Below are 27,426 nucleotides of genomic sequence, written 5' to 3'. Positions count from 1 at the left end.
CATGTAATCAACTTAAAAATATAACTTTAGATATTGCTGCGTTGGTTTGCTTATTTTAGTAATAGTAGAAACAATATTGAAACTGTTTAATGCTTCACGAATAGTCTATTTTTAATGAAGTAAAATTCCAACTGGAAGATAGCTATTCACTTTAGGTTACTATATTTTTAAATTTTTATTTATATATTTTCATGAACTACTATTCTAAAAATTTCAAATACCATATTTTTGGGAAAATTTGTATGTCAAATGCTTACTTATGACTCTTTGTTTCTCTGTTTATTTTTAAGACGAGCAAAAATCAAATTAAAGTAGATCTTGTAGATGAGAATTTTACAGAATTAAGAGGAGAAATAGCAGGACCTCCGGACACACCCTATGAAGGCAAGTAATGTTTTTGTGTATGCAATCTTTTACACTTCAAATCATGTGTCTTGAGATGCTTTGTTTGTAAAATTAATTTACAGCATAAACATTTAGAGCTACATGTTTTTAAATAGTCTGATTTTTGAAAATAAAAATTTTAAGCTTGAAAAACATTTCAGTTCAACTTCTGTGTTGCCTGAAGACAAATTTTTTTCCACAGTAGGAAAGACTATTCCATATCAAAGGTTGTTTTACAGATGTTAATCGCATTGTAATTTGGATAATGCTGACTTTATAATGTTTACAGTCTTGAAAGTTTAAGCTCCATAGCCTTGAAGCATCAAGGAACATCTTCAAAATCTAATGTAACTGTACACATTTCTGTGATCTAATGTGCTGTTCATTCAAAACATGTGGCATTTTTTTATCTCAAGTACAGATGCCATTGCAAGTTAAATTTGGGATCAATTTTGGCCATCCATGGGTCCCAATACTTAATTTATACTGGAGTGGGGGACTCTGCAGTAGAGCTTAATGTCTGTTGCTCTCTTCAAAAATTACGCCTTATTGACTTCCTTGTTTATTAAAGCTGGTGTCAGTAATCATGCATCTCTTCAGTCTGGAAAAAGCAAGATAACTTACTGCATACAGAAGCTTTAACAGAAGCTAAGATAGCATACTTTGTCAGAGATATCAAATTACTCAATAGTGCTGGTACTTGTAGACTTTGTTTGTGTATAATGTATATGGAGCTGGCAGACACACCTCCTGTTAGAGTTCCTTGGTGATAAATGAGGAATTTATTTATTTAAATTATTTGTTACTTTTAAATGGTGTTTTATTCAAGTTTTCCATACCAGGTATCTACTTTAATTTGAATTTGAACTTCCAGTAAACAAAAATGTCTCAAGGAATGTTACAGGCAAATAAATTGTTTTGTTGGAAATTTAAAGCTGTTTTCCAAGTTTTCAATTCCTTTAGTTGCTCCATGGGTTGGAGCTAAGAGTAGGACTTTGAGTTTTGTGATGTTTGTCGTTGTTTTGAAAAATAAATTCTCATCAAATTGGGAAAATATCTGAAAATTATTGTGTAGGTATAGGTGTATATGCACTGGAAAGCCTTAGTGGCTACTGATGAAAATCTGGTTGATGCATCTTCAAAAGGAGGACATCCCTTGTCATTTGCTTCTCCTGGCTGGGAGCTGCTGGTGCAGCAGCATTGGACTGGGAGAGTCTCCCCAGTGCCCACTCACCTCCCTGCTGGGGCCCAGGACAGATAAAGGACGAGGGAACAGCCCAACAGAGGTTGACATTGGAGAATATTGGGCAAGAGCAGGTGTCAGGATTTAAGGAGAAAGGAAATGAGAGGGTATAAAAGTAAAAGCATCTGTGATGGTAGGGATGTTCCCCTCCAGAAGTTGAGTCGCAGAGTTCCTATACTGTCTAGCAAATAATGATGATTTCCCTCATCCCTTCCTCCATGTCTCGCTATACTCCTCAGCCACTAGTGTGTAGTTGATAGAAGATAGTTTCTGGAAAGAAGATAATTTCTTCTGGTTATAACCTGTGTCTTCAATTTAAAAGGAGAACTACGCTGTGGACGTAAAATGCGTAGTCGTGCTGGTGACCTATTTTGAAGTGGATCATTCTATTTAGTCTGATAGTTGTTTGTTGGTTTGTTGGGTTTTTTTGCAAATATAGTTGGTCTTATAAAACCAAGTCTTACATACTGATGTTAAGATGTTACAAAATTAAGTAATTGCATGGGAGGAAACATCTGAATGGTGTAGGGAGAGTGGTGTTTTAGAGAGGTTTGGTGTTTTGTGGGGGTTTTTTTCCATTCAAACAGAATTCTATCTTCCTCGGGTGAGTTAGTTTGTCACGCTTGTCTTTTTTTATTATTTTTTTCCCCTCCAGACCAGCGTTACCTCGCCATTTTTTTTTCCTCCAGGCCAGCATTATAAAACGGACCTTTTTTTGGAGAATGCACTGAGAGTTATTTGAAATGAAAGATGTATTCATGTGTCACGAAAGTTAAAAACTGTATAGCAGTTCATGAAGAGGGTAAAAAAAGACTTGAATGCCTGTCTGCAGAGCTGGATTCTATGTGGTGTTGGATAATTCAGTTAGACCAAAATTTCAAAAGCTGAACACTGAGTATTCACGTATTCAGCATAATTCTGCTAATAAAAAGTAATACGTGCTTAGTGTGGAATTTGTTGATGTGAAATGCATGTGTACTTACATATGAGTACATTTAATGAAGAGGATATAGTAAATATCCTTTTTGGAGGGCTAAAACTGCTATGAGATCCCTGCCATAATCAGAATACATAATAAAGTAATGTGGTTGTGTGCTTGCTTTAATCTAGAAGGCATATGCACCAAGAAGCAAAATGAAAGTTACCGGCAGCCCAATTTCTGGCGTTTCCTGACACTTAAATAATTTACTTTGGAATGTTAATATTTCTGTAACATAGTTTTATGCAGTTATTCCTTTAGGTAATTATGAAGGGCTGGCCAGTGTGTGTAGTTTACATTTTATGACTAACGCAGTAACGCATGCTGCATAATTACTGACTGACCTCCTGTCATCTATAGTCTGAGCAATGACACAGCAAGAAGTGCTTTATGAAGAAAAGCTAATTAATGTAGTAGTTCAGGTCAGGCAATTCCATGATACAGGAAGGAATTCTAGGACCATTGTGAAGTGAAAGAATATTTATTGTTGACCACAGTTGGTGAGGTATCTGAAAACAAACTGCTGCTGCAGAATTTTCTAGGTGATGTTGGGACGTTGGTTTAAGTGTGACTGAGAGGAAGAATGCCATCTGTTGTTGAAAAATTTTACAACTTTTTTTTTTTCTGTCAGTAGTGTGAACTCATATTGATCAGGTGTCAGAATATTGCAAGACATTACTCCAGTTGAAACACATCTGCATCCCGTGTTAAAACATCCAGGTTTGGGGAGAGGACCTTTGAAAGTCTAGATGAATGGCTCCTGGGTTTTACTTGATTCAAGAGCCTTTCAATACATACGTTGGGTTTTGGTTTTTTGTTTGTTTCTTTCTTTTAACCCCACTGTAACCACGGTGTGCATTTCACGCCAAGTTTGCATGTGAGCCACAGTCACTGCAAAATTTGTAATAGAGTTTTTCTTCAAGGAAAATAGTTGAACCTTGCTCTAACTCTGTTGTGAGACCTATGCTCCAGTAGGAGTCCAGAAGGAAGATTCTGCCATTACTGTTTAATCCAATCTCAAGTATTAAATAGTCATGAAGAAGCCATACATATGTGTGCTCCTTTAAAAAAAAAAAATCCACAGAAATTTTGAAGTGCAGAAGTTCGTATGTTAGTCACTTGCATTTTAAATGTAGTATTAAGGAAATTATTATCCAGGTTTGTGCAGTTTCAGTTTTTAAGCCTGTATTTTTAGCTGTAAACTTCAGTGCATGACAATACTGTATACCAGCTCACTGGTCCCTGCAGTTTTGAGGTGGAAAACAAATGGTGGCTGAATAGCCTGTTACACAGAAGACTGTATTAGTCTGTCTTTTAAAGAAAAGTTTTAATGGTAAGCAGAAGATACGGTTTTACCCGAGGATAAATTTTATATTACCTTACAAAATGGTGTGACAGTAAAATCATACAGAGACTGATGAAGTTTTGCAGTCCAGGAACAGGGTAATTGTTCTGTTTCTATAGGAAAAATTTGCTGCTGAATTACGCTTCAATTCAGACAAAAGGAAAAGCAAACTTACATAAGGGCTGTTGTTGACGTACGTGTCCTCAAAAATAGTTTGCCTGTGCTGTCCTGTAAGCGGACAAGTAGTCAGCATAGAAATTAACTATTATAATTATGGATTTATTAGCTTTTCTTCTATTGTATTTGCTGTTAAATCTTCTCAAATTACTGTAGTATTAAGTGAGGAAAAACCAGTTGTAGATACTAGCATAAAATACCAAACAGTTTCAGGTATAGTGTATGAGACTGAATTACATTTTAAAAGTGAGAGGTGTTACGAGCTGCTAACTGCATTGTGGCACAGATAAAAGGGTGCCATAGACTATAATCGTTCAGAATATTCCTTTGAGTTTTTTCCTTGTACATGAATCTTACTGCCTGTATTGAGAGTATCAGGGAGCTGGTTTTGTATAGAGCGATTTGCAACAGAGTAAATCACTCTTGAAATCCCAAAGAAAATAGGCTGTGGATAATTTAACTGTAATTTAAGGAAATTTATAAATTATAACAAATATTGAGGGAGGGAAAAGGTTTCTTTCTGAAAGAGCAACAGTAGGATGAGAAAAAAATTGCAAGTGAGAAGAAATACTTCAGTTTCTATAAAAACTAAACGTTTAAATTGGTGTATAAGTTTTGTTATACTCTGTTCTAATTGTCACTAAACTGCAGCCTGGCAAATGATCTTCAGTGGGCAGGCAGAGATGGTTTGAGATCGCTCCACAAGACATAAGTATTAGTAGTAAACTTGAATGTTAACAAAACTGTAATTGAAGGAGACACAGGTAATGATACTATAAATGGGAGAGAAAAATGAGAAATGTTTAGAAAAGGGCAATAGAAGGTGGCTCTTTCCGCCAAGCTCAAACTGTCCTTTATTGCATGCTGGAATCCTGCAAACTGTATGAATAGTACTAGCGTGTCAAAGCGTTTGCAGAATTGGAATGGGAGTAACTACTTCAGACAGCAACGTAAAACATAGCGGAAATAATATTGGAGTCTCCTTTTTTTTTTTTTTTTTTCCTTCTCTCCAAAGCATGAGAGCTTTTCTTAAGCAACTTAATCAAACATTCTTCAGTTCCAGAAAGTTTATAATGAAATACACTTAATTTCAGTTGTGTTATTTGAAGAAAATTTATTGGCATGAGGTATCAGAATACAGTCAAAACAATGAAACAATGTAATATCCCATGGTCGGCCTAATATTCCTGTGGCCTATTGTTTCATCTGTTTGAGGTACATTTGGTTTATATTTTGGGATACTTTAGTAAAATAGAGCATGGAAATTACAACATTGGAAACCAGAAACTGTAGGAAGAATGTACACATAAAATATACCTAAGAAATACAGATTCCGATTTGCATAAGCAAATATGACTGTATTAGGTTCACTTAATATATTTTATAAATAAATGCATATAAAATTTACTCAGAAGTATTATCTGAAGATACTTCTAAACTTTAATTACTTGAAAACCTGTCCATATAGAAACATAAGCTTTATTGTCATGAAAGATTAAGCTTGAGTAATGCTCTTTTAATTTCTAATTTGTTCTTGTCTTTTGCAGGTGGAAGGTATCAACTAGAGATAAAAATTCCAGAAACATATCCATTTAATCCTCCTAAGGTACTGTAAACACTTTTTTGGATAAAATAAATAAGGATACTCAAACCCAACTTGTTAGCCAAATTATTTGCTTAGGTGTGTAGTCTCTTTGTAGTACCCATCTTTTTTTTTTTTGTTCTCCTCTAGACAGGCATTGGAGCTGTCATCTTTAGGTAGAGATAATGCAGGATGCAAAGCTGTATCCAATCAGAAGTATACTCTGGTTGTTCCTTAAAGTACAATCTGGCAGATTCTGGGGAGGAACTTGTGCTTTATCATTGATCCTTATGCAATTTCTTTTTGGCAAGATACATACAGTTTTCAGATACTCTCTACATCAAGTAAAACTATGGCTGTTATCCCTCCCCCTCAATATCATGGAAGAAATGCTGTAATAGATAATTACTGATTCTTTTAATTTCATCAGCTCCATACATTATAGTTAGTAGAGTCTTGGATCTAACCTACCAAGTTTCTAGTAGTAATATAATAGTGAGGTGTAGTTGTGTAACTTGAAGAACCAATAGAGAAATGTGACAGACCTACTGCAACTCTATTGAAGGAATGCATAAAATGTCCACATATGAGAGACAAGAGAAATGACTGTGGCAAAGTCACTCCTGCCCTTTCAACTTTACTATATCTTTCTAGATGCAGTATCTAGAAATATCTAAAGTATCTAAACTTTAAATTTGTGACTCTGCTTCCCTCCTAATGGATCAATCTTAACAGTGTTCTCTCCAGCCATGTGCAGCTGCATATTCCTGTGCCCTGATTTAGTCCCTTCGTCAGTGGCTTCTAATGAATCAGCAGACTCCTTCCTGAGTTGTCTGACTCAGCTTCTTGATTGGTTTTGTGTTTGTCTGAAAGACGTCTTTGAACTACGAATGTGTCCTAGATCCTGGTTGTTTTCACCCTGGTATGTAATGCTGGGGATGAACTGGAGAAGTGGAGGAAGAGAGAGGTGCCAGTAGCTCTTAGCTCCTTGGCTCTTGTCCTTTGAATGAGTTCCTTGACCCTGGAGGGAAAGACACAAAGTCTTAATGAAAATGTCTGTTGGTTTCGGTTCTTTCATCTGCATGTGTTCTGGCATGAGCTAAAATAAGGAGAGCTGAAACAGGTCATGGACATGGAAAGATGGGTCTGTGGACCATGGTTTAATTGGTGCTTTAGGGCTTGGTGGTTTCCATTTCCAAAGTTTATAGACAGCTGTTAGAAGCTCAGCACGCTGTAGCATATTACTACTTGTTCTGGAGTCTTGAATTGGAGGCCTTTTTGCTTGTGTCTAGCCCTGCCTTTCATCTGAAAGATTTCTTTATCTTGCTCAGTATGTGCTTTGACAGCCATTGTTAGCTTTCATTCACTGTGAGAAATTACCTACTACTTATATGGCTTTTTAAATTTTCAAAGTGATTTAGAGAGTTGAGCTGGTTAATAAGTGGCTCAGCTGACATGATCTCTTATTTTCTGTCCTGGAAAGCAGAACTCTTATGGTCTTACCTATTTATACACCATGATTGCACTGATTCTATTATAGCCCTATATGTACAGTCTTTTGCTGTGGTGCTTGAGAAATAATGTGTTCCCTGCACAGATTTGCTTGCAGATCAGGAGCAAAAGTTGAAAGATCTGTGCTATAAGTAAAAAGTTTGTCAGGAGTTTGGGGTGAGGAGGTAGAGATGAGAAATGGAGAGAGAGGTCAAAGTCACTAGAAAGCAGTTAAAGTACAACCTGAAAATGAAGGAGAAATTTTAGAGACGTACATCTTCTTTCCAGAGGACAGCTTTTGGTTTTGAGACTTTTAAAAGAAAATGCTGCTTTTAACTTTCTCGCTGTCTTTAGCTTGATATTTTTTTTTTTTTTTTTTTTTTAAATCTGATTCATGTTTTGTGAGCATGAATACACTATTTTAGTGTAAAATACGGGCCCGATCAATGAATGAATGCTGGAACTAGATCCTTTCAACAGCAAAGAAAAATAATGGTAATCTAGTTAGGTAATCTAGCTCTCTGAAGAGATTTGTGCATATGGGTTATGAGACTGGACTGGAGAACTAGTAGCACCCACCAAGGAAATACTTATAATACATCTGTAGCTACCAAAAATTTAGCAGAACAGTGAGATCCCATGTCTATGTTAAAGTAAAACAGGTCCCTGAACTCTTAAGAGTGGACTTTCGAGCTTTTACCATGTTGGAAGTTTTATGTCTGTATTTGACCACCTGCTTGTGTTGAAAGTCTGGTAGTAATGGAGGGTATTTCTAAATGGCTTTACGTGATGCAGGGATATGCACATATGACAGTATATGGGAAAGCACTTAGGGATGAGTTTGGTAGTCTGGTTTTAAGTAAAGCAAGGCTCTGTCTAACAAATGGCCTTGCAAACTTGAAAGCTCCTGAAATAAGTGGTATCACATGTCTTAGTTTTGTTTTTAGATTGATAATTCCTAAATTAGTATTTCTTTATATTATTATTAGAAATGGTGCATATAAAATCTTCCTTATATATTGCATTTAATAACCATTTCTGTTTCTTAAAATTGTCTTGTCTTGTAGGTGCGGTTTATCACCAAAATATGGCATCCTAATATTAGCTCAGTCACTGGGGCCATTTGTTTGGATATTCTGAAAGATCAATGGTAAGATTCCATATGGATTTAAATGTGCAAAATCAAATATACCAGTGTCCTGGATAGGAGGCAACAGCTCATGTTGCTTTTCGCTTCGTATTTGTAATCTGAGATGTCCTTAAAGCTTCCAGTATTTTATTGTAGTATTTTGAGTTGAAAAGATGCAAATGACATGATTGGGTACTAATTTTGGAAAGTACTAAGTAGACATTATAAGTATAGAGAGCTTTTTAAAAAGAAAATTAACTAGGGTTAGGGTGAACATTTTGTTATTGATGTTTTGGGTGGTTTTGCTGGTGTTAATTTTTTTATTATTTCTTTTCCATTAATAAATGCTTCCTGAATTCTGCCCTTTAAGCCTCCTGAGGTGTAAGCAGAAAAAAAGCAGGTGCTTATCTTCATTCTCATTCTTGACTCATACTTCCAAATAAATATTAGTTCTGATGGAGCTAAAGCAATGTATGAAGTGAGTCTGGGAGTATAAAAGGTAACAGGTCAGCAATAGCAAATGCAGAAGAAGAAACTGACTGTACTGATTCTGTCTCACAGCTATCACTGATAATATTTATGACTTGCACCTCTGTAACCATTTGCCTTTTAGTTATTGGTAGGTTGCAGGCTTTTGATTACTTAAAAATGTTACTGAAAAAGTTTTAATAACCAAAATCTGTGGGATAGACCTGTAAGTGTCCAAACTGTAGCAAACTGAACTCTTTGTTCATTTGTTTTTCCAAGTGGTACATTTCAGGTGGTTTAAAGATCATATGTACCAACTGTATGATAGATATTATATCTAACATGAATGGAATTAATCTTTGTTATTTTCCTCCATGTCTGCCCCAAAAGGACTGTAATTCCCCAGCAGATGATACCAATGTCTAATCCATACAAGCTTCAAATGCTTGGGAATTCAACAACTTCATCAAGACTACTATTGGCCAAGCAGATGTCAGTTGGGTTTGAAAGTGAGACTCTAGAGCTCTAGAGGAGAAAGCTTGAGTTGAGGTCTTGCAGGTTATGCATCCAGTGTATTAGTCTCTTACAGAGTGAGAAGATGATGCAAATCATGGGGCACAGGATAGTGTAAATTACTAAAATGAAATAATAATCATAAGCTGTTGTCTTTATTTATGGAACTGCCTGTTTTTTCTTACAGGCTTGGGGCACTTGATGTTTTTTCAGGCAGTAGAATCTTTCAACACATGTGCTATGGTACATGGCATAACTTTTCTATCAGTAAAGCCAGTCCACTTTAGTACCTGCACCTAGTTAGTTACTCATAACCACCCTACAATTATCTGTAGTTTAATGACTCTTGAACTGTGCAGGTACAGTTTCCTGAGAGATCGTACTCTAAACCAGATGAGTGAGTGGGCATGAAGTTGACTGGTTCATTTGTATGTTGGGATTTTTTTTTATTATTATTTTTGTTTGCTTGGTTTTGGGTGGTCTGGATTTTTTGGCAGAACAAATTTTGGAAGGTGTTTTTAATGGGGATCACCTCACTGATTTGAGCACATAAATCTGCTCTCCCAGCCAGGCTTATTTCACTCAGGGCAAGGTTTAAGTAGTGAAGATATGGGAAGGTAAAAATTCTTTATTTCTAACAGCAAAAGTGCTTAACATGAATCTACATCCCAGCATCACTAATACTCTCCTGGGAAGAATTTATCCAAGGTTTTTAAGTTTAAGGTTTGGTTTATTTCTTCCATCTTTTGGTATTCCTTTATGCTCTGTCTGGTTGCTTTACTCATAGTATCAAGGTCTGTGACTTCTTAAAAGTATCTTCAAGGCTAATCTTTCCAAACTGAGGCCTGTAAACATCATGTTCCTCAAAAAAAGCACTTGGATAGGATTTTCTCCTGGAAACTTTGAGGAAAGACGGTCCCTAGCAGAAGTCATGCTTTTTTATCGCATTCTGAATTAAAAACAATGTAATAGATTATTTTTTTTAACACTTTCTTGTTATCTTCATATTACTTTCATATATTCTCTAATTAGTGTTTTCTGTGGAGAAGGATGGATCATCTTGCTTCTGTATCAACAGACTGGGATTCAGGAGACCACATGTTGGTGTCCAGCCCTGGAGCAGGTCGTCTTTTCTCTTTCAGCATTGCCAAACATTGTGATTTGAACAGTCTCACAAAGTTCAGTCTTATGCCAAAACTGCTGCTTTAAGAGAGAAGCAATTAATAGCTTTAAGATGAAAGTTTCTGGCTGGGCAATCTAAAAAATATCAAATGCTGAAAGGCTCCAAAGAACTAAAGAAATCATGAGCTTCAATTTATTTATTTGTAGTCAAAACAACTGAATTTTGGAAAGGAAGAATAGGAGAGGAAATTTGACTTGGGTTCTTATCGTTGAAAGTTGGATCTTGCACATATAACTTTGTCTGTGTCTTAGTTCTACCTGACAAAATACCTGACCAATACCTTCCTTCACCAAGACATGTACAAAATAAGAGTATTGGAATAAGAACTTCTCTGTATTTAAACCAGCTGGCCCAAGGACCACCAATATGATGCCATTTATATGCTGTTATTAAGCTCTTCCTTTGAAACACCGTCTTCATTTGGAAGCACTAAGGAAAGAATTTCACAGAACCTGGTGGTGGTGAGAGGAGTCTTCCTAAATACTACAATCCCTTTTGAAATTATTCTTAATGTAGTGAACCTCCTTCATTTTCTAGTGGTGCTCTTTGCAAGTTTTGTTTTTTAGTCACAGAGTGGTAAATGAAAATCTCTTGAGCATTGTAGAAGTCCTTGTCAAAGCCTGTAGTCCTTTGGAGATGAGGAAGCTGTTGTGGCTACCTCCATCCTTTCTTGTGTGAAGGATTTCGGTATTGTGATAGATAACACTTTGTTTCTGAGTGTCTTCCTAGAGCTGCTTAAGCTATATGAATAGTTACTATTGTTTAAATAAGTTGTTTATTGTTCTTTAGTATAGGCTGGTTTAGCTGTTTACACTGAGCAAAGCCCACATCACCATGTCTAAGTTTTCTGTATGTGTAGGTTGAACAACAGTTTGAATAAAATGATAGCTTCATTAGTGAACAAACAAAAAAATCCAAGCAACACCCACCCAACCTTACTAATTTAATATTTAATGGATTTCACCAGATACTCAAAGGTAAATGGGACAAATGCAATTCTGAAATATTCTAATGGCTATGTTCTAGAAAACATATTTAGTTCTGCAGTCTCTCTTGTCAAATCTTTTAGCAACGAGCTCTGTTTCTGAAGTGCCACTTCATTGACTTGTAATGCTCTTAACTGAATAATGCTGCTTTTGTTGCTGTGTTTAAATGTAATTCTCAAATTCCAATGCATAGCTGTGTTTTTCAGTGAGGTCAGTGGGAGTTGAAGGACAGAATTTAAGGGTTTCTTAAAGAGTTAATATACTGATGAAATGCTCATTTATATATGATGAATACAAATACAAAGATTTGAATGTGTGTGTTTAGTTAAAAAAATAATCTCTTCCCTACTCGCCCATCCCATGGTAATGATTTTCTATTCTAATGAGCATAGTTGAGATATTATTCTGCATATTGGCAGGAGGTTTTATCAGTTTGCAGTGTTTTAAAATGATTTTTAAAATTAGCTTAATGAAATTCTCCACAGTATATGCTTGGTGCTGAAATTCTTTGCAGCTGTGGATTTTCATCATGTTTAGATTTGTAAATACCTGTTATGCTAGTTTGTTTGCAGAACAGCTACTGTTTGCTGGTAGGATTAAAATCGGGATATGATTTTGTAGAAGGAATACTGTTTATGCTGATCTGATATGACCTTTGTTATGTGGTTTCACTTACTGTAGCCTATATTTATCTTCCAGGCTAGTATTCTGTCTCAAAATTGTATTCCTAAATATAAAATGTATCTAATACTGTTCATTGAAACCTGAGAACAAAATTACATGAAAGCTGTTCTGCATAAATCCCTTGAGCAGTGATTATCAAGCAAATGTGTTGTGGCTGTGTGTATGGCTGCAAAAAACTCTTGGCTGTTGTGGTTTTGACAGTAGAAATAAAAATGAATAATAAGAATACATTTTTCATAGTGGCTGTACCGGAGGATTCACGCTTCAGTTCTAGTTGAGATGCAGAGACCGTTATTGTAAGAGATAATACAATTTTAATAGATACATGAGCAACAGCCAGCTCGTAGTAATCATCTTCTTGGGTATCTAAAACTGCTGGGTTCTGTTCAGGGTGCTTGAGGAGCACTGAGCCTCTTTAAAGCTTTGAGAAAAATGCAGAGAATATTAACATTGTTCAAGGGAGCTCTTCAGCAAGCAGGCTGTCTCCCCCCCCTGCACTATGTCAAAGCTATTCTATTATTCTCTCTCCCCCTTTTTTTTTTTTTTTTCCCCCTTTCCCTGATGGGTGCCCAGCCTTGTATTTCTCCTGTAAATGGTGACTATACAAGGGGCTTCCACTGAAAGGCCTTATTCATTTCTTCCCTCCTTCCAGATTCCATAAGCCCTTGGTACAAGTTCCCAGAGTTTTTTCTCTTGGATTAACAAGCCTAGTTATTTCACAAATGGAATTAATATTGCAGATTAACTTTTAAAAAAATTTTTTTAAATAAAAAAATGTTCCCAGTAGCCATGTTTGGTTGCCAGAGCGGAGCAGCAATCTGCTGGCTGCTGCTGGTCTGTTGTTCTGCTGGGTTACCTCTCAAAGTACCTGGAGATATTGTTTCCAGAGAGGTATGTACCGAACACAAGTAAAAACTTCCTAAATGGAAAATCACTTAGCCTTTAAAAATGGAGAAGAAAAACTGGCAGTGTTTTATAATCCTCATAGGACTCTTTTCAGCTCATCAAAAGGTAAAAGATTTCTTACCTCAGGCATGCTGGGCACAGCTGGCTTGCTGTGCTTTTTAATATTAGCACTGCAGTCACCCAAACCAAGGGTGCTCTTTTTTCAATGGAAATGCCCCAAGATAGTACAAAAGAAAAAAGTGAATAAAATGTGTATCAGCTTTCCTTGTTCTGATTCGCTCCATGTTTCCCTGGCTGTTTAACAAATGCAATGCCAATAGAAAGCCTGGGGTTTGGTTAGGATGTCCAGAGTGGAAGCTTTTAGATTGAAGTTCTCAGAGGGGCAGTGCTCTCTGCAGCTCAGTGGTGGATGTTGCTGGCTTTTCCTTCCTGCAGAGCGGCTGGGCAGCATTTTGGGGTGGGAGGCAAGGGTTTAGGACTTCAGGAGAAACCAAGCGCCAGTAATGTCATGTGCGAGGCGAGTAGGATGCTGGGATGCAGGAATTTTTACCTGCAAAACTCATGATACAAGCTGCTTGCTTTTTAGTTCTGATTGGTCAGGCTTCCATTGGAGGAGTGTACCCGCTTTGAGCGTCATATTCCAAAAAAGATGGGAACCATAGGGAAAAAAATCCAGAGTAAAGTAACAAGAATGATGGTCTAAGCAAACATGAGCTACAATGAAAGACTGGAAAGCCATTTTAGCATGCAGAATATCAAGCATGGTGAAGCACTGAAATAGATTTTTCCAAGAAACTTGTGAGGCTCCAGTTAAGAACAGATTATACAGAAGTCTGTCAGGAGTGATACAGAATCTTGCCTTTGGCAAGGAGAAGAGGGGAAAAAAAAAAACTAAACCCCAAGCTGGCTTGAGTTACCAGAGGGAATTGCTTGAACTCCATGAGAGTGTGCATAAATCTACACCTAGGAATAAACTTTAAATATAAGAAAAGTTGGAAATCTCTTTTTTTCAGGATTCTATTCTGGAAAAATAAACCCTTGAGGAGCACTGGAAAATGCAGAAGACATGTATCTTTCCCCTGGAAGTTCATTTTAAGGAAAATACAGCTTTTTTGCAGCAGATTCTTCACTAGCTTGTGGGAATGTCGTGTGGGGGGTGTATGTTGGGTTTTTCAGTTTTATGCCACTATCAGCATAGATTTTCCTCCAGAGCTGATGATGAGAGTTGTTTTTGCTCTTTGCTGATGAGGAACAGGTCTGCCTTACTAGTGCCTCTAAATGCAATTCTGGGCAGTCATCTCCATTCACTTTATTCTCCGAAAAGAAGGTAAAGGGAAGGAAGAAGAGCTTTTTAAGATACTTGGGGAATGAGAATCTATTTTTAGCTGTCCCTTTGGTTTCTTCTGGGAATCTTAATTTGTGGCTGAAAAATTAAGCTACAGAGAAAATATAAGGGTTTTTTTACGTTCTTTGATCAAGAAAGTTAATTGTTGTCCTAAAGGTAGAAAATGTTCGATGAGTATACAATATTTACATGAAATATGTCAGCTTTTCTTTACCATTAATCACAAAATTTAATTTTCTTTTGTCAATACAAATAACAGCTGAGGTTGTAACAGGTTTTCTCTTACGATTTAAGGATACTTCTTTAAATGTTTGTGTCTAGTGAAGACTTTGTCTTATTATGCATGAGATTTGAAAGCCATTTTGAGACATGAGACTTGAAAATAAGTTGTAAAGTACATTTTTAAACCTTTTTACATATGTAGTTAAACTAGTCTTGTCTAAATTTATTATTTTAGAGTTTGAGTTCTCTGAGCATATAGCCATCTGTACATCCAAATGGATATTTATTTTTATTACTCATTTTGAAATTGGAATGTCAGAACAGAAGTTCAAGTTCCAGCATGCTTTTTGTAAAAATCTACAAACATAACAGATGAGCAGGGACTGAAAAGGCCTAGCAGTACTGAAAGCCAGAGTTGACTGGAGCCAGCACAGAAGTTGTTCTAGATGTCCATGGTGCCTTTGGTCCTTAGCATTGCCTCCTGCTCCCCAAGGTGTATTTTCTACTCCCAGAAGGTACAGTGTAAATGGAAGTAAATTGCATGTAAATGTGGCACAAGTGGCCACAATCCATTTAATGTCATCTTCTTTATTTTAAATAATGGCAGATTTTCAGATGTCTCTAAAGTAGAAGGATTTCTGTAAAGGAAAGTGCAGAACAGGTTTTATTTGGTGAAAATAACTACAGTATCAGCTACAGTTGATAGATATTTCATGTTAAGTCTAGCTTTAAAACTACACTAAATAGAATAATAAAACTACTTAGCTGGGAAAAAGACTTTAGGTTTTATAGCATTTGTGGTGGCTCCAGAAATTCACTGCATAAAAATAAAAATGGTTAAATCCATTCAGACATAGTAAGGCCTGAAAAGCTTAGCATTCTGTGATGCCTGAATGCTGGAAGGTAAACATGTTGTGTTACATCTATTTAGTACTTGCAGATACCACTGTGAATTACAGCACCAACGCATGCATTAAATAGATTAATTTCAAGACAGTATAAATCAGTAGAGATCACAAACAGGAACATGACAAGAGTAAAATAGCATAGGTGCATGTAAAGCAAAAATATTTCTATGCTCTTTCACTTAGGTTTTTGTGTGTGTGATTTAAGTGTGGAAAAACAAGATGCTTTGTACTCTTGAGTTTATGTATTAGCTGGGCACTCCTCACGCAAGTGAGGATATGTTTCATACCTTTCAGTAACTAGATGTTCTTTAGCTGATTAAATATAATCTTGCTAGTTAATCCCCAGCTTTGTTTGTAATTTAAACAAACATTCTTTGGCTTGGAAGAAGCATTCAGCTTGGAACCTTAAGTACTTGTATTTAACTGGAAGAGAATCTGAAATTCTGGGGAAAAAAAAATGCACATTCTGTAATAGCCAAACCTTTTTATTATTATATTAGTAATTAATCATGTAAATTGTTGAATTTTATTGAAAATTGTCATATTTAAACTGATGCAGTGTGAAAGGTATCTAATGTATACAATTCCTTATCTGTTACAAGTGTGTAAAATACAGGTCGCTATTTCTGTATATGCTGTTGTGCTGTGCAGAGTGCCAGCAGAGGGAGCACACGTGGGCCCAGTACCTAGACCTTACCCAAAGGTGCTGTTACTGCTGGTCAGGGAGGATGATGCAAACTTCAAATGGGCATTTTTGTTTTGTTTTGGATGAAATGAATTCTTTTTAGTGGCCACAATCAAATGTGTAGATCAAGGACTGTGTTTTCCAAAAGCTTAAGAAAGCATTCTTAAGAAGAAAGTCCACATTTAAAACCTCATTTGAATATATGTATTGAATGGTATTCTAATACCTATAATATCTTGGACTTACAATCTGTACATCTTCTATGCTACTAGTTCAGCGGCAAAGGTGAGTATAGGCGTGGGAGGTTGTAAAGTAATTTTCAAATTTTTAATTTTAGGGCAGCAGCAATGACTCTAAGAACAGTGTTGTTATCGCTGCAAGCGTTGTTGGCAGCTGCAGAACCAGATGACCCACAAGATGCAGTAGTGGCAAACCAGGTAAGATACTCTGTTGGCCTGTAGATTTGTAACACTTCTGTAACCTTTGCTAACTCAGATTAGGTCCCAAACCTTAGGGGAGACAAAGATTATTTATTTTTAAAGAATTTATTGGAAAATTGCTTTATAGTAAATGTGAGTTACTGTGGTGTTTTGTGCTCTTTACTCTTTGGATTCCAGAGTAAGTAGCAGTACAGTGTCAGGAGGTTTATTTTCTTAGTTTTGTTCCTTATTTAGCTTGTCAGCAATGTCAGGAGATAACAGCATAGGTAAATGAATGCCAGTATAACTTGCCTTCCAAAATCTAAGGCTTCTAGTATGCGAAAAGCAATGTTGTGTTGGTTTAAAATTAGTTTTAACTTAATGGTGTTTATTGGATTTGGCTTGGTATGTAGCTCCTCTTCCAGATTAATATGAATACTGTTGAGCATTGTATTTGTTTAATGTCAGAATTTTACAAATAGTGACTTTAGATGGATTGCTGTTGGGTTTAATCCTAAGGAGCAATTTATCTGAATGAAGCATCCTATATATTTTACTTTTGCAAGCACTTGGGATAATTATTATAGTCAGTGGTTGAGTTGGTATCAGCAGAATTCTATAATCAATGTTACTTTTCAGACAGTAGCAATAATTTATAAAAAGTAATAACAAAAAGTCATCAATTGGATCTGACGCCATACCAGGAATGACATGGTTCTATTTAAAGTGTTGATGAAAGATGGGAACAGTAATTCCATAACTTCATAGCCTGACGATTTTCAACGAAGTCCTGTGTGGTGTTTCCCTTTTTCCTCTGGGAAGAGAGGGAGAAGGCCTGGCTTCCCCACTGACTGGTAGTAAGGGTTTTATTTCAGTAACAAAAGAACAAAGCAAGTAGGAAGGTTCTCCCAGCACAGATCTCATCTATATCTCCTGTGGGTCAGGAACCTCCAGGATAGGTGACAACGTGTGTGCTTCCTCCCTGTAAGATAGGTGCAGGGTGCTAGATTAGCAGTTAATCCAACCTGTCAGGGTTTGGACGGAAACCTGGAGACCAGAGGTGGCCCGTTGCACCACTGGGTGGGGGGTTGCTGTTTCTTACAGCTGGACTGGGTACCGAAGGCCTGGGGGTGAGGCTCTGTGTACTCCAAGGCTGCTCTTGGCAAATGGCCCTGAACAGCTCTGTCAGGCCGAATCGCTCTGCGCAGGGAGAATTGTTCCAAAGGCATGTCCCTGCACCCGTTTTCCTTGCTGGACGCATGCCCTCGCTGTCACACGCTCTCTTTATTAAACCAAACCACTTTTTCCTTTTTTTTACGAAGAACAAGAATAGTGTTTCCTATTCTGGCCCTGGTGGTGGCATTTAGTGTGGGAATCACAGCGGTCTTGTAGAAGGATTTAAGCTGGAGATAGTTTGTTGTTGGGTTTTGTTTTCTCAGATGGAAAACTTCCTGAAACTTCCTAGATTATGAAGAGCAGTTTTTTTCAGGCTGCCTCTCAGGTGCCTGTGGGGATGTCCCCAGTGGGACTGTGGCATGGCTGATGTGGGCAGGATTCAGTTTCTCCTGTTCCCTGCAAATACCCACATGAGGACCGTGCTGGGGTTTGGCCTTGAGTGATTGTAAGGTCTTTGAGAGCTGTGGTGGTGAAAATCCAGTTCCTTCATGTGTTTCATTTGGTGGTGGCGTCTCCTTCAGTTTATTTGTTGGTTTGGATTTTTTTCCAAAACAAAAATTCACAAGGAATGATTTATCTTCCACACTCCATTTTTCATTATATTTACTAAACTATGTGTTAGACTACTAAGCTGTCCAGGTAAATGGCAGTGTCCTACAAGCTCTGGAGCTGAATCCCAGGGAGAGCACAGGGAGAACTCCTGTTTGAGTAACGGCAGTATTTTCAGACACCAGCTGTCTGGTGTCAAAACTACTTCAACTAGTTGCTGGGTTTTTTAAATACAGCAACATTAACTGCCTCAGATTCCTGACATAGAGACAGCAATAAAAGGTGCCTTGAGGCTTTTCTCAATTCAGAGAGAAGCTAGATTATTTACGGATACCTAAGTAAAGGAATTTTATTTATAGAGCACTAAAAGCTAGTTCTGAATAAAATGCAGTTATGCATTTATGACTAATACTTTGCACTTCAGCTAGTTGCTTTCTAGGCTTGGCAGTGTTTTTAAAAAAAATATATATATAAAAAAAAAGGTGGGGGGGAAGATCTCTTAAGAGTAGAATATAGTACTTCAGGATGCTACTGATGCTTGACTTAATCCCTCCTCTTTTCTAGTTGTTACAACCAAAGAAATGTATTACAGACCACTATATTTATAACACAGTGAGTTATTTCTGACGATAGGTTGTCTCTCATGTTCTAATGCCATTAATAATCAGTAAATATACGGATTACTTCAAGTGGAGCAGAATTAGTGGGAGGCATAAAAAGCATGCAATGCAGTGTTGTGTTTGTGTTGCTGTAGGAGAGGTAAAATGAAATGTACAGCTGTAAAAAAAGTACTGTATTTACTTTGCCAGTGTCTTATAGATTTAATGATTGTTTTAATGTATGAATAAAATGCTTAGAATGATAATCAGCCATGTTTCTGTCCTTAAAACGCATCTAAATATTTGAATGACATATTCCCCAATATTTTGTCTTATCATTTATTGCTAAAATTAGTATAAAGATGGGAATGGCTACTTTTTGTTTAAGCGTAATGATTAAGGGAAAGAGTGTTTTTTTTATTGAAAAAGCTTAAACTTGGTATTACATAGAAAAGTTGCTAAAATGGGAAACTCATCGTGCTTTTCTGAGTACAATTTATGACAGATGACCCACTTTCTTGGCTTGTGTTCTTGGCGCAGGCTGAAAACTCTGTGATAAGGTCCATTCTGTTGTTTATTAGAAAACTTTTTAGTGATGAGATTGGTGCAAAACAATAGTTACATATCCTGCATGATTTTTTTTTCTGGTAAATAATAGTTTGCATGAAAAGAGTTGTTGCTTCTTAGCTTTTCACACACGCTCGCCCATTTTTCAGCCCTGTGTGTCACACACGCAATCGATATCCTTATTCCTCACGAGGAAGCCTGGTAGTAAAATGTCAGCCCTGACTGAAAAACTGCAGACCTACTTGCAGTGTATAAAACCAGGCATATTTTTAAGTGATGAGAGAAATTCATTAGAGTAGTATGCAGTATGTACATTCATGAGATGTTAACATAGGGATAATTCGCGCTCTGCCACACTGAATATAAATTTGCAGTAGCTGTGCTAAATATAGCTGCTTTACTTCTGATCAGTGCAATTGAGAGCATACCTGATTGTACACATGAAATACCTATAGTGTGTAATTAAAAGCAAATTCATTAGATAACTGCTTGCATAGGTTTACTCTGGGTGTAATCCTCGCCTCCAAATTTCATTTCAAAAATAGCAGTACGATCAGTGTGAAACGCTGTTGAAGATACTGTAGAAAGAATGATGGATTGGAATCTGCCATATCTTGCTTTTTGGTTGGATTGCTGAGCTGATTTAACTTTTTCCATTCTCCCCCTCTCTCTTTTGTGTAGTACAAACAAAATCCAGAAATGTTTAAACAGACAGCTCGACTTTGGGCACATGTGTATGCTGGAGCACCAGTTTCTAGTCCAGAATACACCAAAAAAATAGAAAACCTTTGTGCTATGGGCTTTGATAGGGTAAGTATCTATAACTTCAATATTTTATCAGTAGGGGCAAGGCAAATGTATGTGTATAAATACAAGGAGTCATTAATGTACTAAAGTAGACTCGCTACTTCCGTGACCTTTTGTAGGTCTAATAATTCTGTTTTACTGATTCTTTTTAAGAATCAGAATTTTAAAATATGTTATTTGTAAATCTTGTGAGCTACCCTTGCCTTTTTGAAACATTTTTTTTCTGTAAATTATTAGTTAGGATTTAACTAATGATAAACTGACATGTTCTGATTAATCTGTGAACTTTTCATTCCACTTGTCAGAGCCGTGGGTTCATGCACTGAAAGTGTTAATCCTTTTGTTTTCTCGTTGCAGAATGCAGTAATAGTGGCCTTGTCTTCAAAATCATGGGATGTAGAGACTGCAACAGAATTACTCCTGAGTAACTGAGCCATGTAGAGAGAGCTGCTTCAGTAGTCCAGCTTGCCCCTTCTGGAGGAGCATCACCATCTGTTATTTTTAGGATTCTATATAGATTCTCTTTTAAAACTGGCACTCTTGCCTGATGATGCTATCTAGGCACTATTGGAGACTGAAAGAAACGCTCTGTAAATAAAGCTAATTAAACGTCTGTGTAAATTTAAAAAGGGGAAATACTTTAATTTTTTTTCTTACTAAATATTGTAAAAATTCTTTGAGCTCAGCTACAATAATGGGGGAAAAAACATGCCTACTTTAGTGTTTAGCAGTGTGACGAAGACTAGCAGGAACTTGCTTCAGGATTTTGATTTAGTAATTCAGAGAGCAACATTTTTGAGTGTTAAGTCATCAAATTGTTGGTGCCACTCATCACAGCTATCTTACTGTTTTTAACATGGATCCTATGTGCCTGTGGATTGACCTATATTTGCATGCTTGTACTTAATAGACATATTAGGTAGGGTCGCTGAAGAGAGCACCATTGAAATACTCGAGTGTTCTTGTAACTTTTTTTTCCTGAAAGACTTTCAAGACTTACCCAAAGTTCCAAATGGTGACCTATTCAGAACCAGTTTCTTTCTAGCTTATTAATTGGGAAACCTGATTCTCCTCTCCTTTACATCATGCAGCTAAAAAATCCTCACTAGATTATGTTTCATCATCTGTGGGTATTATGTGTGCCATTTACAGTAGTCTAGGCTCCCCTTTAAAGAATATATTTTGAATTATCAGTGATGATTTTCATCCGTCGTGTTTTCTACACAATCTCCTAAGGACTTTGCTTGGATACAGCACAAAAAGATGGAGCTGGTTTTCTTTCCTTTTTTTTTTTTTGGTCTTAAATAGATGTAAAATGTTCTTCAGTACCTTCTGGATGATATGATTTCACTGGGTTTGAAGGAGGAAGAAGCTGATTCTCTAGCGTACTGAGAATTAAAAAAAAAATTCTTTGAGTACTTGATATGATGCAATCAGCTGTGTTTCGCAGCGGTTTTCTAGCTTTATTTCGGGCTTCAATTTAGGGATTGCTTACCAGGTACTTTAAAATTCATCCTTGCTTGCATTTTTCTCTAGTTGACACATGGAGGCTGTGTTGGTGTTTTTACTGTACATACTTCAAATGCACATAGAAGTAGAAGTGTGTTCTCAATTTAGCTTTCTTTTGGATTGATGTTTCTGATAAACGAGAACTGAAATCTTACCTTGGCTTGTACATACAGTCAGTCTTTCTATTCGTATTAAAATGACATTTCATCCTGAGTGCAAAAGCTTGAAAATTATTAGTTTTGCAACTTCAAACACTAGTACATCTATTTAAAGAGAGCGGTAATGTCTTTGTGAATATGATGCTAACTTTTGAGAATATATCTGACAAGGAAGCTCAGAGAAATCCTGAGAGTAGAGAGCTGGGATCGTGGCTAATGGAGTACTGTATAAGTCATCTTTTCTATGACGCTTTGTTTTTTTTTATCCTAAACAGTGGACTAATGGGGTGGGGAATACGTGTCTGTTTGGGATTTTTTGTGTAGCTATGAAGTACAAGTTGAAATAGTTTCACACTTCATAGACAGTCTGTTTATAAATCATACTAGAGGAAATCGGGAACATTATTGTTGTGTCTGTTAAATATTTGGATAGGGGAACAGAACCAGAAAAATAGAGCTGTAGAGACCTGAGCAGCTGAGGGATGTTCCCTGTGCTGCTCTGTCTCATGTGTCCAGACTTAAAATATTTCAGGGCACAGACAGGAAATACTTTGAACTCATATCGGTGCAATACTAAATGGGTTTGCTTAGACTTTTTACTTACTGCTTTTTAAGGTGTAGTCAGTGATCATTTTTTGGGGGTTTCCTTGAGTTAATGTAGATCATTTGCAATGATGCCAAAGGAAATGAGTTGTTTTGTCTTTCCTAATATTTATTTATTATTTTTTTTACCAAGAAGCTGCTACTGTTCGGCTGGTTTGTTAGGTGAAAACCAGGGACAGTAGGGAACTATGGCAAAATGCCACTCGTTTTAATCTCAAGTTGCTGTCTTTTCTGTTATACAGGTTAAGAACTTCTTGATTATTACATCATCATCTTTTTTTTTTTTTTTTTACTCTGGTGGTAATTATAAATTGCTGACTACTTTCCCTTGTTCTTCGCTGCTATTTATCAAAAGAACGAACTTGGAAATCATTGTTGGGGACATTAAAACTTCTCAGTCACAGGCTTCTGGACGTGTCTTCTGATAAGATTAGTCTCCTGAGAACAGCAGGTTTTTCCAACAGTGTGTGAAGGGCCAAAGGAAGCCAGGGAAAGGGGGAGGGGGAGAAAAGAGGAAATGGTTCTTGGGTGAGCGTGGTCACCTCTGAAACAATGCCCTGTTCAGTTTTATTTCTCTCATCAAGTTACCTCATTTTCTTCTCTACTGCAAAACACTGGCCTTCCCCTTTCCCCTTACCTACAGATGTCGGATACTGGTTTTTGCCCCCCATCCATGTGCTTGGTAGCAAAGATATTTTGATTCCAGCTGAGATGCTGGCAGGAGGGAAGGAAGCATCACCCAGCATTAAGGAGGCATCTGTGGTCTGAAATCCCTCTGAATTTTGACACGCGAGTCCTTCTTGAGGAATGTTTTTGTGTTCTTGGTGACTACCAGAGTTGAACATAGGGCCGATGTTGTATGAGGTTAGTTTAACTGGGGCTGAGCCCTAGGAATTTTGCCTGTTGGTGTTCAGTTTATCATTGTGAGTGTGTACATACCCAGCGGTCGTTCTGTGTTGTACGTGGCTGTACGGAGGGCCCTGTGCATTCACAGGGGGGTTGCCGTGCTCTGGCTGCCCACTTACAAGAACATCAAATGCGGGTACAGCTGCTTTCGAAGTACAAAGAAACCCTGCATTGTCTTCCTCTGTTGTGTAACAAGCCAGCTCGAAACAGTGATGTTGAAGTCTAGATGGCCCCGCTTTTCTAAACAAGGTGTGGGTAATGAAGCTTGGTGGTTGCCTGGAGCATCGGTCGGATTTTGCTGCTGAAGGTTTTAACATGCATTGAGCAAAGTGGGTTTATCCCTCGTTTGTTTCGTTGGTGGGGAACAAGAAACTCTTTTCTCGCCCGGTTCCTCGAAAAGTAAACCGCAGCTTTGTTCAAAGGTAGAGAAATGCCCTTTCCTGTTGCCAAAAGCCTCCGTTTTCCCATGAGTGCCAAAAGCCCTGACTGTATCCTGTCCCCACTCGCCAAATTCACAGCTTCCTCCCATTGCTTCTGCGAACAGGCTGTGTTCTCAGGGTGACAAACTGGTACATTTTGGAGACAGAAAACTTGGGAACATATCCTTCTGGAAAGATGCGGCACTTACTGCTATTCATTCTGCATATTTCAAGCTTAAATTATATTTTTTTTATTTAAAAAAAAAAGCTTGCCACAGAGTACATGGGGCCTTGACTATAATTGGTTCGATAGTGTTTATCTGAGTAATTAAGTACTAATAGTGTAGGAATAGGTCTCGTCGTTTGTTTTTTTTTTTTCTTAAATTATCATTGTATTTAACTGTTTTCCAAGTAAATTAGTATTGGAACACTGACATAAGGAATACAGGATCTTCTTTTTGTCATTGTTGTTGTCTGAAAGGAGGAATTAAATAGCCAGAAAGAAGCTTACCTTGTAAGGCCAAACCTGGGTTCTGTGCTGTGGGTAACAGAAACATTTAAACTATGCAAATTTCAGCTTAAGAGCTGTGAATCAGAGGCGGGGCTGCAGAGCATGTGGATTGCTAATCCAATGGGGGAAAGGAGAAGGGGAGGGGGGCAGGAATCAAACACAGCTTCGAGCCAGGGTTCATGTTTACTGTCCTGGTCATGGACGGTGAAGGTGAAGTGTCCCGTTTTCGGGGCGAGGGGAAACCCAGCCGTGTGCCTGTCCCTTGTTTCCTTCCTGATTCCGACACGAGCTGGCTGAGGCTTGGAGGCTCGCCCAGAGGGGGAAATGTTAAACAATCTAGCAGTGGAAGTTAGTTTTGCTTCATGCTCACTGACGAGCAGATGCGACATGAGGGTGAGGTGTCCTCTCCTGCTACGTTTTGTTGCTAGAGTGGATGGGAAGCATCGCTTTGAGCGTGGCCACTGGTTGGTCACCCCGTGGTTGGGTTTGTAGAGTTCTGATAAGCAATTAGCAATAGGTAGCGAAAGCACGTTTCATCACACCATCTGTCGTGTCACAGAATGGAAGCACGAAACTCAAGATGCTCGTTGGGTGCCTCAGGTCTGGGAAGACCATGTAGATGTTTCCCTGTGTCCATCCTCATTTTCCAGGCACAGCTCTCCCAGGGCTGGGCAAAGGGGCAAGCGCCTCTTTCAATCTTGAGAGTTCTTCTGAGCTCCTCCAGACCCATTGGTAGATCCCATAGCTCGCTCTTCCCCTCTGTGGTGGTGGTGTCATCAGCTGATTCATCCTTAGACTGGCGATTCCAGCTGTCCCTAATGCCTCTTGCTCCTGGGGTGGTTGCCCGGCTGCGGGGCTCTGGAGGCGGTGGGTTGGGTCTCCCTGGACAGACTCTGGCAGATGGTTTGTGCTGTGACGGGGTGTTCCTTCTCTGCTGTCACCTGCTCTGGCCAGCCCTGGGCTGCTGGGGCTGGGCTGTTCGTTGAGGATGTCAAGGTTTGTGACCTGGCAGCCGAGGAGCTGTGCTGTGAAAATGCTGTGCTTGTCCCTTTCTGCCATTTGTGGCAACTGCTGGTGCTCTGTTGCGGTGTCTGAAGGAGGCTGCCGTCATATGAATCACTGATGTCAACTGTTGAAGAACCCTGCTTTTCACTTAACTTTTCCATCCTAAATTCTTGACTTTTCTAATTAAAAAAAAAAAAAATAATTACCAGTAAAAAAAGAATCCCAGGAGGTTGGCTCCTGGGCATCAGACTTCCTGTACAGGAGGAGTGGGTGGGCTGGAATCGCAGCATCAGTGGTGGGGTTTTTTTTGTCTTGGAAATAAAAAAAACCTACACAAACACTTTTGTACACAAATGGTTTTTTAATAAACACACATTTTAAAAGATGTTGATTTTTTTCACTGGGAATGCTTAACAAATAAATGCATGTTTCCCTGAAAACAGTTTTGATTTTATTTCTGGTACCTGGAGTTGCTGTGAGCTGACAGGGCTGCCTGCCTCCCTGGCAGCCGTGAGAGAGAGAGGAAAGGGATAAGCAATTTTTCATGAGGCACATCAAAAAATTCTTGAAGAAAATTGTGTAAATATAAGCTGTGCAGTGAAGGTGTGTGTTAATTCAACTGGGCCTGTCTTGTGTGGTAGCCTAAGAAATACCTGTGTGTATGAACCCCTCCTGCCTCCTCTCAAGGCTGTGTCTGAAGGAGCAGAGTTGGTAACTCGTGGAGAAACAACTTTCCTTTGGATTTTCCAACCCCATCATCCTCATCTCTCTGTGTTTTAAACTGTGTACTTTATTTATATCATCGGTTCTTACCTGGGGAGGTGGCAGCCTGTTGGCAGGAACGATCTGGTACAGAGGACAACTGTGGATTTGCTTGTTGCCAGGATGTAATATTCACTTTTTTTTTTGGCACATTTGTTGGATGGAGAGAAAGGGTGTGAAGGGAGAGCCTCTGCCCTCCTGCTCCTCCTCTGAGCAGGGAGCCGGGCTGTGGAGCTGGTTGCCACACTCTGTCAGATCTTCCTCCCCTCCTGAGGGCTGTGTGGGGGTGTGCGTGTCCTCAGGTGGGTTTTGCAGGTCTCCAGGCAGGTTCTACCAGATGTGAGGGAGCTGCGCGGTTTTAGGGTGTTCAGACAGCGGCGTGAGGGGGGTTATTGCTGTTTGTTGTTCAACTTTACAATCATCAGGAGCTGTGTTTATTGTGGTACCTCATTTGTCAGAGGGGTGAGGGAGAGGGAAACACTCCCCAGCCCCTCTGCTGCAAGGTCGGGGGGGACTTCTTTTAGCCCGCCTGTTAATTTAGGATAAAAAAATTAAAAATCCATATTCCCTTGTTGTTGTAGTAGTTAGACACTACAATGGCACGGGTAACTGAGAGCTGCTGTGTCACTGAAATACTTGCCTTGTCATTTCCAGCGCCCTGGAACTGGAAGGGAGCTGGTGGTTGAAATGGAGGTTGGTGCTCGGTGGCTCGGCTCCTCCTGTGCCGCCTTTTCCGCTTGGCTGTGACCCCGGGAGGGAGCTCCCCCGCTGCCACGTAGGGCACGGCCAGGAGTTTGTGTTGTTTTAAGGCCGAGTCTGGGTCTGGAGCATCCGTGTCCGGTGTGATGTCAAATAAACCATGTTGCTTCACTTGGTGGCTGCTTTGTGTTGAAATACATGAAGTCTTCAGGTGGGCTTGTGACGGCCTGGTGTAAGAGAAAGGGTGATGGGCTGGGATGGCGAGGGAAGAATGAGCCTGGTGGTGCTGCGAGGAAGGTTTTGTGATATTACCTGAGCCACCAGGCCCTTCAGCAACCCCAGTTGCTGGTGTGGAGCTGCTTCTGCTCACAGGTGTGGTGTTGGGGGCCATGGGCTTGTGGCCTCACCTCTTCTGGGTGGGAAAAGGGACCCTGCACAGCCAGGGCCTTGCTTTCCTCCCACCATCTTTCCCGAAGCAGTTCTTCTCCCAGCTGGCAGTTTAAGAAG

The 27,426-nt window shown here is 38.6% G+C and overlaps 1 protein-coding gene across 1 annotated transcript in view; it reads left to right on the top strand.

Moving 5' to 3' along the window:
- Positions 1-27,090, top strand: part of UBE2K (ubiquitin conjugating enzyme E2K) — a 44,717-nt gene extending 17,627 nt beyond the window's left edge. Inside the window, exons 2-7 of the mRNA XM_014957781.1 lie at positions 291-384; positions 5,676-5,734; positions 8,269-8,351; positions 16,568-16,667; positions 20,222-20,350; positions 20,705-27,090. Of these exons, the coding sequence (XP_014813267.1) occupies positions 291-384; positions 5,676-5,734; positions 8,269-8,351; positions 16,568-16,667; positions 20,222-20,350; positions 20,705-20,779 (540 nt within the window). The 3' untranslated portion in view covers positions 20,780-27,090. The remainder of the gene's footprint in view (positions 1-290; positions 385-5,675; positions 5,735-8,268; positions 8,352-16,567; positions 16,668-20,221; positions 20,351-20,704) is intronic.
- The last annotated feature ends 336 nt before the right edge of the window (positions 27,091-27,426 follow it).

The sequence above is a fragment of the Calidris pugnax genome, unplaced genomic scaffold, assembly GCF_001431845.1.
Source record: "Calidris pugnax isolate Ruff unplaced genomic scaffold, ASM143184v1 scaffold349, whole genome shotgun sequence".
Classification (NCBI taxonomy): Eukaryota; Metazoa; Chordata; class Aves; order Charadriiformes; family Scolopacidae; genus Calidris; species Calidris pugnax.
Note: the sequence above shows the minus strand (reverse complement) of the source record. Positions and strands in the feature narration are given on the sequence as shown.